This window comes from Gobio gobio, assembly GCF_949357685.1.
Source record: "Gobio gobio genome assembly, chromosome: 3".
Classification (NCBI taxonomy): Eukaryota; Metazoa; Chordata; class Actinopteri; order Cypriniformes; family Gobionidae; genus Gobio; species Gobio gobio.
In genome coordinates, this window is record NC_137099.1 from 28,413,978 (window position 1) to 28,430,240 (window position 16,263).

General features: G+C 36.0%; 1 protein-coding gene across 2 annotated transcripts in view; it reads right to left on the bottom strand.

The window, feature by feature from the left end:
* Positions 1-15,226, bottom strand: part of sh3gl2a (SH3 domain containing GRB2 like 2a, endophilin A1) — a 35,136-nt gene extending 19,910 nt beyond the window's left edge. Inside the window, exon 1 of one of the 2 annotated variants that reach the window (XM_079812150.1) lies at positions 15,005-15,207. In XM_079812150.1, the coding sequence (XP_079668276.1) occupies positions 15,005-15,049 (45 nt within the window). In that variant the 5' untranslated portion in view covers positions 15,050-15,207. Of the gene's footprint in view, positions 1-15,004 lie in introns of both variants that reach the window. The other variant, XM_079812149.1, reaches the window with a different exon arrangement.
* Positions 15,227-16,263: the final 1,037 nt, after the last annotated feature.

Here is a 16,263-nt window from a genome sequence, read left to right on the forward strand (position 1 = left end):
GGGGTGGGGGGGGGGTGTTGCTATTTGCTTTATAGTCTTGTTAGGAAAATTCTTAAAGGGTTAGTTCACCCAAAAATTAAAATTCTGTCATTAATTACTTACACTCATGTCGTTCGACAATGAATTGGCGAGAATAGTTTTTGTGCGCAAAAAAACCCTAAATAACGACTTGTATAGTGATGACGATTTCAAAACACGGCATCATGAAGCTTCGAAGCGTTATGAATCAGTGAGTCGAATCATGATTCGGATCGCGTGTCAAACCGCCAAACTGCTGAAATTTGGCGATTCAAACCGCTGACTCGACTCACTGATTCATAACGCTTCGAAGCTTCATGATGCCTTGTTTTGAAATCGTCATCACTATCTAAGTCGTTATTTAGGGGTTTTTTGCGCACAAAAACTATTCTCGCCGATGTATAAAGTTATTTTAGAACCACTGTAGTGAGATGGACTTTGTAACGACGTCTTCAGTAGCTTTTAAGGGTCTTGAGAGTGTAAAGTGCCATCGTGCCAATGGAGGCCTTTCAGAGCCATCAGATTTCAACTAAAATATCTTCATTTGTGTTCCGAAGATGAACGGAGGTCTTACGGGTGTCGAACGACATGAGGGTAAGTAATTAATGACAGAATTTTCATTTTTGGGTGAACTAACCCTTTAAAATGTGGTTCCTTATTAAAATTAGGCCAAATTTCAGAATGAAACAAGTTTGTAATAATTCGCTACATTTCCTATAAACATATGACATAACTGTAATGGATTATATGACAGTTACTGTATATACAAAATACTCAAAGGGCTTAAGGAATATTTGCTAATCTCATAAATAACAAGTTCTCCTAACTTGAATATGTTGTAATTTAGCTACACTCATGGCCTATACTGACTAACTAGCTATACTGACGACTCCTTTTCAATCTGTTCTGCAGCTAAAGTACCACAGACTGATCTCACAGACAGGTTCTCAGTCAATTCAATTCAAATGCGCATGACAATGTTGCAATGTATTGCCAAAGCATTTCTAATGTTTACAGTGAAGGTAGAACAGATGAAAAAAAAAAAAATAATAATAAAAAAAAGTTAAAAATAAAAAAAATTTAATTATATGAACAATTTATAATTCAGTGTGCTCTGTGTGAGTGTGCAATACATGCATGAGTAAACGTTCAATAAAAACACAAAGTTCTGCAGAGAAACACTTAATTTACAGATTATTTAATTACAATTAAAAACCTTCAATAAAGTGGTAATGCATGCTCAAGATTGTAAATGAAGAGTTTAATTTTGGAAGACAAAATAAAAAGTCTGCACAAATGCTGTATAAACCTGAAAATTTATTAATTCAGTTTTTGAAGCAATACAGTACAAATATACAACTGATTTTCACTTTCACAGACCTATTGATTCTAAAACATTTTTATTATTCAGATGTAAATTTACATTAAATCAACAATTTCTTGACTTTGTTCTTCAGAGCCCCCAGGAGGAACTGAAAAACTAAACATGGCATTTATCCATGTACCCATCTTATCAGTTAGGGTTACGATCATGATGATGATGATGATGATTTTACATTTAAGACATTAACAGCAAACCACACAATTTGTTCCATTGTCCAGCTATGTATTTTATCTTGTATTTTCCAACATTTGATATCATTTTCCACAATATTCTACTGATCCCCATGGGCTCCATACAGCTCTGATAATATAAGTGGACAAACATTACACTTGCTGCGTCCCAATTCGCATACCATCCATCCTAAATTAGTATTTAAAATTAGAATTAGTGCGTCATAAATTGTAGCATGTTGAAATGAGTGTTCCAAAGATACCCGGATGGTCTACTTTTTTCGGTTAGAATCCGAAGTGCAGATCCGGACAATCTAATGGCTGATATTGCCATCGCGTGTTGGACGAGGATTCGATTAAAACTACAAACACGAATAAAAAGTGTAAAAACAAAAAAAACAACAAAAATGGCAGGTGGTTAAGTAGAGAGGTTTAGAGAAGGGGGTTTGAGTGAATAAATATCTTTTCGTCAGGTTGATAATTAATCAATATTATCCACATTTTATTTAACCCGCAACAGCATTGTGAACTTTTGTAATGATACATTTGGCCATTAACTTTTAAATGCATCATTATACAAATTGCAAACACATGAGGAGAGTCTCGCTTGAAAAAAAAACACAACTGGCAGATCAACATGCAACTACATTCATCTCTGATACGGTAGGAAATTAAATTAAACTGCCTTGTCAATCGTCTTATCACAGTTAAAATCCTCCACATTCAGTTTAAACGGCGAGGTGAGCGACATAGCTGTCCATTAAAGACGCAATTACGACAAAGTAGTATGTCCCAAAGCTTGCCTACTCTTCTGCTACAGTACATACTTTTAGGGCATTGTATAGTATAAGCAAGTGAATTGGGATGCAGCAATTGTCTTGAAAATTCAGAATTTAGCTATATAAGTGTAATAAGAAGTCAAATCAAAACAAAAAGGGCCATGATTCTGCACCAGAAGTGACAGACACAGCAGATAAAGAGTAATCCTCCTCCAAATGGCTAGTAATAATCAGCCAGATCCTTGATGCATCTGGGGTAAAAAAAGGTTGTTTTTTAAAAATTTAAAGAACAAAAGACACTTTGATTCACTGAAAAGTCCTTAAAAAGGAGCATTTCATTTTAAACAATTTATTTAAATAGATTTAAACAGCATTTGTCATTATGAGACATTCTGGCTATATGAACAACAGAGTATGCTCAAATTTGACATGGTATTTATTAAATGTGGTTAGATCCTTCTGACATGACAGGGAAGTTAAAAATGTTGGATCCAGTCTCTTTACCAGATTATGTCAGAAGACACCTGTTTTGTCTGGATTCTAAAACCTGTTAGCACAGAGTTGTCTGATATCCAAGTGTTTCATATTTTTTAAATTTAATTTAAATATTCACCTAATAGAGGTCAGTCCAATTAGAAAAATGTGAACCACCAAAAAGAAGGAATGAGGATTCACAACAATGGACACCTTATTCCAGATGCATCATGGCAAGGTAAATACAGGTTTCCCAATTTTTGTTATCCAGAAAAATGCCAATTTTGTAAACCAAAATAAAACCAACTAATATTTTTTATTAGGGCTTTAAAAGTTAACACATGAATTTTGCAATTTTTTTCAAGTCAAAAATATTTTATGCAATTAACAGCATCTGTTTTTTTTTTTTCCTGTCGTCCTTTGCCTGTGTTACATTAAATGATCAAGCTATCATTCATTCAAGTGCATTTACATTATTCAAAAGGTGATAAGACGCAAAAGAGAACTCAATTTGGTACTGGCGCACTGGCGTCTGTAAAGCAGCGCTGTCCGGCACACACCAGACACACAAAAAGCTGCTTCAGACAGTGTGCCAGTGACACATGGAGTTCTATTTCAAGCTTGAATGGACAAAAACACACAACATTGTCAAAAAAGACAGTTTTTGTTGCGTATTCTCATAAGTAGTCTCTTAAATGAACGTAAAAGAGTTGTGAGAAAATCGGATGCATGTCAGATCGGGGTCATGTGCATGGTCAGGGCTTAAAGACAGCAGTCTCATATATTTGCTGCAGTCTGTCATTAAAGGGATAGTTCACAATTAAAAAAAATACTAAGTCAATTGGCTTTATACACAGCTGCACTACTTCCTGAACTTCAGCCAGCTCCTTTGTTTCCTGTCTGCCATTATTGGACAAACTGATTAATCCAGGTGTGCCTGACCTCTGTAGTCACAGCAACAATAATCAGGCACACCTGGATTAATCAGTTTGTCCAATAATGGCAGGAGCTGGCTGAAGTTCAGGAAGTAGTGCAGCTGTGCATAAAGCCAATTGCTACCGTCAACTGTCTGGTTACCCACATTCTTCAAAATATCTGATTCAGTGTTCAACATGAGAAAGAAACTCATACAGGTTTTGAACCACTTGAGGGTGAGTAAATGACGACAAGATTTTAATTTTTGGGTGAACTGTCCCTTTAAATGTTAATCAAAGAACAAAAGGAAAAGAGAATCACTCACTGCTCTTGACTGAATAACTTTTGTATTATTAATTAACATATAATTTCGAGTTTATATGACGATTGTCTTGAGTTAACAAATTAATGTTTTTTTAAAGCCTATTCAAATGGCAAAAAATATAGCTTTTTAATTATACTTTACTGTACTGTGTTTATATAAAATTGAGAAAAAAAATCTTTAATAGAGACATTAGTAACAGTATTAGTATCTCGATACTGGCTTTCATTTATAGTACTTAGTAAAAAGATGCCATTCAACCCTCTACTCACACCTTGGCAATAGAATCACCATTGGCTAGAGATTTGTTTTAGTTTACTCGCCAGACTATTATGGCTACTATTTTATATATAATTATTAGTGCTGTCAAACGATTAAATCACATCCAAAATAAAGGTTTGTGTTTACATAATATATGTGTGTGTACTGTGTATATTTTATATATATATATATATATATATAAAAATACATACACATTCATGTATATATTTAAGAAAAATGTGTTATAATGTATAATGTAAAATATACATATAATGATTTAAATAAATATATACAGTATATACATGCAAATATTTCTTAAATATATGAATGTGTGTATATAAATGTATATTATATCTAATATATATTAGTGGTGGGCCGTTATCGGCGTTAACGTGCACTCTTATCTCTCTTATCTCTCTTATCGGGCGATAAAAAAAAAATATTGCCGTTAATCTATTCTCAAAGTTGGGTTGGGAGCTGGGTCTATACTACGCAAGCTATGATGACTTTCACCTTGATATTCTAGCGCGGATATATAGCTAGCCGAATTGCACTGTAGGGGTGAGAGAACAAGTCTTCGAACCTGTGTGTATGCCTACTGAAACGATACGACACTCATTTTCTACAGTATCGATACCAGCCGCGAGTTGACACGCAACCGCATCCTCTCATTCAGTCCAGTTAACCCTCTGAACACGGCGAATGCGTGTTCTGCTGGATTTAGCGTGTTAGACCCTTTTCACAGACTGTGATGACGCGTTTTAACGGTCATCAATATCGTAAATTAAAAAAAATATATATAGGTACATTTATAACACTAATACTCTGTATTTTATTACTTTTGCATCAAATGACAATAAAAAAGTTACCGCTGCTGTGAGGGTGTTTAGTAATAGCGTCTATGGGAGTGATGGTAAAAATTAACATATTTCTCTCTTTTCTCTGCCGTTATCAATGTCACTCAATTTTTTCCCTCTTTTTGAAAGTTGTGAAATCACTACTGTGGCGATTTTCTATTGCTATGTGAGCAAATGGGCACACAAAAAAAATATTTAATGTATTCTCTCATTCACAGCTATAATATTTAACTCAACTATGACGACTTCCGCTCTGAGAAAACCGGAAATGTGAAAAAGATCTATTGGTGTGACCGGTCTGAATTTCGCGTGGGGTTGCACATAACGTTAATTCTACTAATTCCCGCAGATTTCGCGCTCGCATCTGAAGCGCACACACACATACCGTAATAAAGCTGCCTCTGACATACAAGGGCAAAAATTAGCTCCTTTTTCCAGCTTATTAATGGTCAAATACACTCAAAAATGTCTCAATGCCCATCTTGATGAGTTTTAACGTAAACACAGTCGTACCCAACTCACAGGAACAGTGTTTGGGATCCATGTGTGCGTCAGGTCTTAAAGGGACAGAGGTTATTTATTATTCAAACTACAAAAAGACAAACGATCACACATATTCTGAATGCCTTCGGCAGAATTCAAATGAGCCATTTTAATCTAGATTAATTCCAAGATTACAGTGAAATTAAAAAAAATTAATCTATGCCCACCACTAATTAATTATATATATATATATATATATATATATATATAAATGCTTAAATCAGGGCTTGCCAAAGGTTTCAGATCAACCTTGTTACCTGGAAAGGAAGTGTTGTGCTACTGACTAGGTATATGGCAGTCACATGAAGCCCAATGTGACAGCAGCACATGGAGAAGAGAAATTTCCACCCCCACCCTCCCGTCAGGCGGTCTTAAAATATTCCCCTGAGTCTGTGCCTCCTGGATTACAACCACCAAAGATTAACATTACATAAATAGAACAGATAGATGGACAAATGAAGGAGGTTATGGGAGGATGTCCTCCCTTGATTCATGATTGTCTGCATGGTAGAGGGACGTACATCCGTTTGGCAGGACGGACAGTTCCAGGGAGGCTGTATCTCCCTTCTATTATTATTATTGTGTGTGTAATTAAGGGCAGCTGAGAAAGCTCATGCATAAAGATGGCTAGAGGAGGCATGTGTCTGTTTGCACTGAATAAGAACAGATATTCTTGTATGCTCTTAATGCTAAATAATAAAAATAACATTTTAATTAATAACATTAGCCATCTTAGCCCATAGCATCTAAAAAAAAACTTTGCAAAAGTAAAACATGTCACGAAACATGTTAAGACGAACGACAAAAAAAGCAACAGTACAATGTCAAATGGCTGGAGAAATAAACAAAACATGAGCATTAATGGGAATTTAAACAGACATATAAAGGGACATTCTAGAACAGGGTTGTCAAAAACTCCAACATTACACACCTGCCTCGATGTTTCTAATATCCTTAGTAAGACCTTGATTAGCTGGTTCAGGTGTTTAATTGGGGTTGGAGCTAAAGTTGGGGTTGGTGATGCAGGAGAGTGGCCCTCCAGGATCAGGATTGGACACCCCTGTTCTAGAGCAACTGGGATTTAAACCACGGCTCGTGTCTTCTGCTCGTTAGATCAGCATTAAAGGACGATCTCAACTGTTAAATAATAGATTTAATATTAAAATAATATCAGATTTGTCTCATTTTAAATAAACACAAAAAACAGATGAAAAATAAACTTAAGTAAGAAATTCACTTTTGCTATGGTTAAATGTTCAGTAATATTAATTTTGGCGCAATTTTTTCTCTAAATAATGTTATGGCAACTAGTAAATACACCAAGTGTCGTCATCCTAGCATGTGTGGAAAGTTTTAAACTTGTTACAACTAACCCTGCGTTAGGTTGTGCCCTGCACTCCCCTACTCAAGAGTACAAAAGGGTCAGCTAAATCCAGGGGACAGCCTGTAAGCAAGTGTCTGGGGACATGGGAGCCCTTGCTGGAGTGCATGCATGACATAATAATGCTGAAGGAAACAGAAGCACTGAATACAGGGTGACACAGTGATCATATGGGGACATTCATATACATTCAAAGAGAAAGATGAGCACATGATTGCTTCAACCCTAATATTAATAAAATACCAAGGACATGTGTTCCTGTCAATCCAGAGTCATTTTGATTCTGTGGAAAAAACAGTAATGTTACTGTGATAGTGATGTAATTTTTAATCCTCACACAGCTCTTATGTAATAGCAGGATGAGCCCTTGCCCTGGCATGTAGTATATTCAGACTACAACGAAGTGATGATTGGGAGAATACAGTAGAATAGAATAGAATAGAGTAAAGCAGAGTAGAATCGAATAGAGATAAGCAAGGCTAATAGAAAAGTTATAGTTTGTATAGTACATTATATACGGTATCAGATAAAAATTATCTCACCCAAGGAAACGGCTTAAAAATCAAATAAGGAAGTGTTGACTTATTCAAAGTCTTGAACTGTGTGAGTACAATCTCTGATGATGAGATGGTGCATGTTAATGTGCCATTTTTGGAGAGCAATTGTTTACCATTAATAGGGAGTTTAAGATGACTAAAATCTACCAAGATATCAAAGATAAAATTAGAGATTAGTAATGTGCTCATTTGCAACACAAGTTAGTGTATTTCATATGTCCTATCCATTTACTTAACCCACAAGGCCTTAAACATTCTTCTCCTATACTAGACAAAACAGTTTTTACCTTTAAAGCTACACTATGTAACTTTTCCGTCCACCAGAGGTCACTTATTCAAAACAAAGGCGTAGTTTGATGACGGCACATTTGAGCGCAGAATCTTGGGACATGTGGTCTTCACCTCACAGTCGGTGGAAAAGAATCGGGATAGGACTCGGACAGAAATCATGTTCATGTATGTGATTATTAACGTTAGTGTAGTATGAAGCAGAGCAGGACCGAGTGTTGTGGAGCTGAGGAACCGCTGGAGCGATTGTTAATAAGATGAACGCAACACACGCCTCGCATGCAGCGGGACTTTTATTATGGCATAGTGGCCGGCGGGACTTTTATTATGACAGTCACCGGGGCGCCACTTCTGCATTTCCGGTCATGAGTTTGAGGTAACAGCTCTGTTTATCATATCAGATATATTTGAGTGTGTTGAAATGTTATGACATGACTCGGTGCGTTCGCTCGGTGGCTGCTATGACACTTGTTGCACACTGCAGTAAGAGTAAAGCGTTTCTGCAAAATAAAACCGGAAACCGAGGGTAACACAGATATGACGCAATTGACAGGCGACTCCCTCACACGTCCCGGTTCCTTGGTTAAAATAGCAATTTTCTCACAATTTACAAATAGTTGGAAACATTTGGGATATTGTAAGAACTCAACTGAACAAAATATATAACACTGGCCTAGTGGTTTTTGGATATTTTACTGAATTTTTTTTTACATAGTGCCCCTTTAACAACTGAGCATTCCTTAAAGAATCCAATTCAGATATTTGCCACACATACCAGTTATTGTCAAAACAAATACTGTAAGCATATCAGGGTGCTTGAAGTGACATGGCTTTAATGTGTCCAGAGTGTAATAAATAGAAATCGGTCTAAAAATGTACACATATTGTAGTGCTATTAAAGTGCACTGCATTTGGTACTCAAAGTACACTATATACATTTTTTTGATTATTTTTTTATTTTATTTTAACACATTTTTCATTTTGAAATCATAGTGTGCCTATCTGGTGTATGTTCTTCTATGCTAACTCAAATACAAATCTAATAATTCAGTCTAGATAGTTATTTTGCTTTACATTTTACATTGACCATCAATGTAAATCCAACACAGTTCCAAAATGTTAATCATAAAAAAGTTAGCAAAATGTCCTTAAAGCTGCAGTCCGTAACTTTTTTTGTTTAAAAATTATCCAAAATCTGAGCAAGTACATAACCAGGCAGCCAGTGTTCAAAACCATCTCCTTACCTTACCCCGATTCACAATGGTAAGCTATAGTAATAATGTGTTGTAATTTGAGTTAGGACTGGGTGATATGGCCTAAAAAAACAAAAACGATTTAAACCGATTTTTTCCCTCCTACTTAAAATCAATATGCTGATGACAAAGAAATAGTTGTTTTTGTAAAATATTTGCGGCTTAGTAGCACATACCTGGGGTCCAAAACTTTCAGCATGTGAATAAACTAGTCAAAGGTTTATGAATGATATACAGACAAAATTAACTTTTATTAACAACAGTAATGTGCAAAAAATTATAGGGAAAATTTTAATATTCTTCTCTTATTAAATATAGGTTACCATTGTTCTTTTATAGCATCACACTGAACTGACCGACAGCTTCAGTGACTATTAAAGGAGCGCTCTTTACTTGGATTCTGGGTAATTTAGTCACAATTTGAAAAAACGTTTTATTTTGCATTAGACTTTGTGACTTCCTACTTTTGTCCATATATTAGGGAGTGAAAAATGGCTAATAAGTCAGTAAGTGCTCCTATGCCACCATCTACTGGTTATTGTGGTAATTTCATGTCTTTTTTAAATAAAAGTGCTTGTTTGCCACACAATGGTCTACACCTTTAAACTTTTAGTTTTACAAATCATCACATTAAAAATAACATTAAAATTGGATAATATTTAGAGCTTACACTAATACACACTAGATACTAGAGGTCGACCGATAGTGGATTTTACCGATACCGATAACTAGGTTGGACCGCACTTGCTGATAATCGATTAATCGACCGATAGTTTTTAAAATGGATACTGGATAATAAAAAAAAAACAGTGACAAACAAGTAAAACAGTGCTGAACTTTATAACAAGAAATACAAAACAGTACTGATTCATGAAAATGTGCTCATGAAAATTAAAAACATAAATATGAATATTAAAATAAGAAGTTCTAACAGAACAAATTCTTCAGAAAATAATTTAAACATTAAAATATTACAGGTTAAATTTGTTTATTTATCTATAACCTAGAAACATGCATGTACATATCATAGGTAACACTATGCAAGTCCCTATGCCACAAGGATGTGTTAGCTTAAATTAACTATATATGCATTATGCATACATTTTTACAGCATTTAATAAGAGCAATATTGTACCTTGATCATTCATGTTAGTTCATAGTGCATTAACCAAGGTTACCAGATAAAAAAATAAATAAATTCAAACTCAATTTAATGTTGAAATTAACATACTAACAATGAACAATACTTCCATAGCATTTATTAACCGTAGTTAATGTTACAAATGGAAATTTATTGTAGTGTTACCATTTCATACAAATCCAAACAGTCTGCTTTTTTAGAAGGAGATTATCTAATAAAAACAAATGCGTTTCTGCTTTATGTTTCTGTCGGCAGCATGACGATACAGTTTGCTTTCTCACATAACTCATTTATCACATTGTTTTAACTGCTTGAGGTACCTGCTAATTTTTTTGCGTCCTCTCAGCCTCGTCGACAAACATACACACTGCTGTTCTTTTCCTGTTAATGCAGCATCTTGTCAAGAAATGAATTACTTTATAATGATTTGGCAACAAGTACTGTAGTGTTCAGTATTCAAACCGTTTCACTGTCGTGTTTTAAACGCGCATCTGATGTGTTAGCGCTCTCTGTGCAGTGTGCTTTCCGTGCAGCGAGCAGACTCCTGTGTGAATGTAAACACAAGGCGTCAGTGAGTTTTTCGTGCTATATACTGCCAGCAGATCCTTCTCAGGGCTCTTGTACTGTGTAATGACAGTGCATCCTTCTCAGCCGCTCCAGCAGCGGACGCATCACGGAAAAACTTTCGGTGTGGATTTTTGCCGATAACCGATTGTTCCAGCAATCAACTAATCGGTGCCGATTAATCTGCAAAAACGATTAATCGGTCGACCTCTACTAGATACACAGTAACGCAACGCTGATGTTGTTAACATTAACAATTTGAGAACAAATTATAATAATTAATAATAATATGCACAGTTTTATGTGATATGAGCCAAGCGATCATTAGATTCAATCACTGTTGGTAGTGCGATTTATTGTAATGTTTTATTTTCCTCAGTTGGTCAGAACAAAAGTGGCAGACATGTTAAATGTAGAATCTGTGATTCTGAACCACAGTATCCACACCGGTGCAGTGAATGAATAAGAGCCACACATACTCCTCAAAACATTCGATTCATCCGCGCTGAGGAGCCGTGCCGATGCACAACCCACGTATAGATCATAGACTTTAAAAAAATATGGACGTAGTGTCCATGACGTCACCCAAAGGATTCTGAAGAGCAGTTTTGAAGTGTAAAGTAGGGTCAAGCTGGCCGTTGCCATCTTGGCAGGGCGTCACCGCGCGTCACACCGGGATAATAGAAAATGGGCAAAGAGGCGGGACGTGGGTGGAGCTGAGGTGATGCAATGACTAACAGACAGCAGATAAATGGCTATCCACCTGGCACTCAAAGTGACCACGCCCTTAATTAGGCAGAACTTTAAGGCTTTATATAATGTAAACGCATGAGTTATAAAAAAATTAACCCCCCCTCAGTTGTCATGAAGGGCAAAATTAGCTGTATAGACCAAAACAACAATTTGTACCAGGATGTAAACATGTTTACACTGTAAACACTGTAGCTTTAAAATCAAACAGCAAAAAAGCCCAACAACATTCAGAATTAAACACGTCATGACTTTTAATAAACGGTTTCTAAATATCTCTAGAATTTTAATGGTTTCATGCTATTGGCAGCCAAAAATACACAGCAAAAAGCACATGATGGTCAGCACAAACTGTTTTGTTTGTCCTCATTTCAAGTGAACATGTGGTTTTATACTTGATCTTCTTTTAGCTTGCATGGTTTGTTCATGGTTTTGAGGATGTCACTCAACCTGTATATGACGTACCATTTGCACTTTCCACCAACCCCACAAGTACTAAAAACAAAATGTGGGAGCCTATTCTAATATAAGAATAAGTTGGGGGTGTTTGCAAGCATTCCAAGTCACAGAGTTTAGTAGTGTTGCCTACGCACAGTGCTTATAATGAACGTTCCGACTGACCTGAGAAACGTTTTATTACGCAGTTCTGTTGACTGAACCTGCGATGCCAATCATCTGTGAAACTGACAGTATCAAGACACTTAAGATGCAGAGGACAAACGCTGGATGAAAGTGGATATAAACAACTGAAACAAAAGGCTTTTTGGAAGGTACATTGAGAATATTCAGCTACTGCTGAATTCACATGTGAATAGGCAGCAATGCAGACCGAAAGTGTTTGTGTGTCAGACAACACAGCTAGTTGTTTTCCTATGTGAACATGTGCTATATAAATCTCTTAGACGATTTTGTTGCTTTTTGCCGTTTGTGTTTTAAAACGTGTCAAGAGACACCTTTGTTCTGTTCAGGTGTACTGTTGCTCTCACTGATTGTTGGTCGAAAGTAGAATTTTTCTCAGAGTTGAAATTAATGAACAACATTTTGACCTGAACATTGATTAATCACCTACCTAGACACTGTATTATTAACTTGCACTGTACTCTTTAATTTGTCTGTCCAGTAATGCTTTTTTTCAACGACGATGTACTCATTTAGTTCGAACTACAAGATCGCCTGTATAACATTATAAAGAGGTTCTATCCTGAAAGTACTATTTTATGATACAAGGATATTTTTGTATAATCTGCTTCCAACAATTTGAGACAGCATTTATGTCAGAGACGTCCAATGGGATGCCAAGAAATCCTGTAGGTAGAAACTAAACAGCTCACCTGTTTTAAATAAGGAAAACAGGAAATACACTGCAGTAAGCAAAGTCCAGAGTTTGTAATAGAGAAAGCAGAATAAAACATCAGCCACGATTGAGACAGACACGGTGGTGCATAAGCAGAGCCTTACATCAAAGAAAGTACGAGAGAGAAGCTAAAGAAAGGGGTTGTGCTTTTATACTCCTAAGTAGTATGAGACCAGAATAGCATAGAAATTATTGATATGTGACGATCTCAACTCACAAATCATTCAACCATCCTCAAATATACCCAATGGCAAACAGGAGGCAGATAATCTGTGATCTTTTGCATTACATTACATGTGATAAAATTTAAATATAAGCACAGTAGATGAATGGCAATTTACCTTTATATACACAAGTTCCTAATGAACCCCTCAGTTAATGAGAACTTGTATTACAAGCTCATGCAATGTTTATTCTTAAACATTCTGTGCTTCTGTATAACGATATACGTACGCAGCCATGTTTAGACAATTTCCATGAAATCTCACTTCTCTTTTGTGTAAATATCATTCATGACAACAAGGAGCTCTGTGTGTAGTGCTTATAAATATTCACTATAAGCTAATTTCCAACAATAAATAATGGAGGTAAAACAGGATAAACCTGCCTCTACATAACTGAAAGGAGGTAAATAAGGGAGGGGAAAAAATTATTTCACAGAGCAGGCACTATACTTTGTCACGACTGCAAGAGGACCGTGTATAAAGTACACAGCAAGCTGCGAGATGGAGCCGTGTGTTTGAGGAACCATCTGTTCTACAGAGCAGCTCTGAGTCATGCCACCCTCTCCACTGTGCAGCGTGCTCTGATGATGTCAGAGCCTGACGATTGGTCAGAATGAGACAGATTATGTTGTTTAATGTCAGGCAGTGAGATGCAAACCCAGCTCCACAACTCACAGAATTTCATATTCCCTTTAAAACAAAAATGCAGAGAGCCGGCTGGTGCATTTGTTTTAATCAAACAACACTATTCACATTAGCAGGACCAGGTTTGAGAAACGTTAAGGGATGCTGTGGTCGTGCCTTTAGCATTTGAGAGCAGTGGTTCCAATAGATGCCGCTGTAACTGTTCCACAGTTGATACTGCCTCCAAAATCTTTGCTGCACAAACTGTCGGCATTCAATGAAACTTTGATTAATGCAAGGTGAAGCTTCAGGCAAGGCCACTAGACGGACAGAACAGTAGAACCCACGAGTGAATCGGGCTCGGTCTAGTCCAATGGCACCAGGATATTGGTAACCAATTATTTATTTCTATTTTATGCTCCTATGCCTTCATTTATATACATAAAATGTCCAATAGCCAATAGGTTCAATAGACTATATATATATTATATATATATATATATATATATATATATATATATATATATATATATATATATATATATATTATATATATATTTATATATTATATATATATATATAAAGATGTACAAAATATGAATTATTTTAAGATATTAAAATGGAACTAAACCATATTTTAAAAATAATAATAAATATTCAAAAATATTCAAAATTAAAATGCCGTACAGTATTGGATCCTAAAGGCTATCTGGTGGCTTTAGATCATGGATTTTGATTGTCACAGCATCAGGACTGCTTTAGAGGGCATCGAGGTCAATTTAAGGATATAAGCTATTATGTAACAACTCTCATGTACGCATCTTAAATATTCATGTTCACGCGGTTTCATTTAACCGGTGTTAATAACAACTGATAAAAACAGCACGAAAAAGGCATCGGACATACATTCGTCTGAATCCATTGATTTTAGACGACAGTGACTAGCCTGCTAGTAACAATGTTCGTGCATGTATTTGTTTATAATGCATCATATTACGGTCCGTTCAAAGAGGCACACACTGTTCAGCGTAAAGATCCGCATTACGATTCAGGGCACAAGCTGCTCGGTCTGCTGTAGCACTGCAGCAAACCCGTTTTCACGCGTGTAATGGTCAAGAGAATGATGAATTGCCATTGCTTCTTACCTGAGTGGCTTTGTGGAATTGTTTTTTCAGTCCCGCTACAGACATGATTCCGATTGGACTAGTGCTGTTTTTACCCGAACGTCTGGTTGGGATGTGCAAAGATGTAAATATGCTCACAGGTACGTGGATGTGAGACGTTCAAAGATAAACCCTTGTACACTGGGAATCACCACACTCGTAGGCTGATTACAGCAGCTGATGATGACGTGACCGTGACATCACGCGTCAAATACCGCCTCTCCACAGCTTACAGCAGACTCAGAGCCCCTCCTCCAGGGGGAACCTTCAAGGTTAGTTCAAAAAGGCGTAACGCCAACAGGTAGAAAGAGGCAGTTCTGTTTTACTGGAGGTCAAAGGAGAAGATGCCTGAATAAACTGCGCGGAATAATCTTCAGTGTTTGCATATACGTATATTTTGGAGTGAGCTGTCACGGTTCATTAACTCGGTGCATTGTGGAGGAACAATAAATAAAAAATACAAATACAAAAAACCCATAGGCCTATAGATTATTAGGTCTATATCCCACAATTTTTATTTCTTTATTGCAATATATACAAAACAAGAACAACCAACAACGTAAGACACTTCCATTGGGACAAACACAGAGTTTGAATTTACAAAGGAATAAATCAATAAATAAAAAATAAATAAATAAACATTTAAAAAATACTAAATTAATAGATATTTCGACAAAGAAAAACATAAGGTTTCAAACTTTCGGTTATGTTTCTTGAAACATTTGAAGCTCTGAAACATTTGCACAAACTCACATAGAAATATATTAGATGAGGGCTTACATTTTTTCCATTTACAAGTATGGATATGGTATTTACCCATAAATAAAACAAAATGTACAATATCAGAGAAGGGTGAATTTAAATCACACTTAAAGAAGAGGACATCTTTTTGGGTTATAGGAGGTATTGTCTCCATTTTCTACTGACATCCAGCTAGCCTCAAACCAACATTTTGAAGTAACATCACAATAAAAGAATAAATGAAGCGTTTCAGGAAAAGAAGAGCAAAAGACACAAGGATCCACATCGAAATGAAATCGTTTCTGTAAAAAGTCACCAACTACAGATCTTAAACATAATTTTGTAATATGTCTCCTTGACCTTTGGAGCAACTGGGTATGCCATATAACAAGTAAAAGCCTTATCCCTTACTGACATTTCAATATCTCCCAGAAAATAACAATGAAAATCACCAACGATAATACGTTTGAGTTCTTTGTAGATCATTTTGTTATTACACT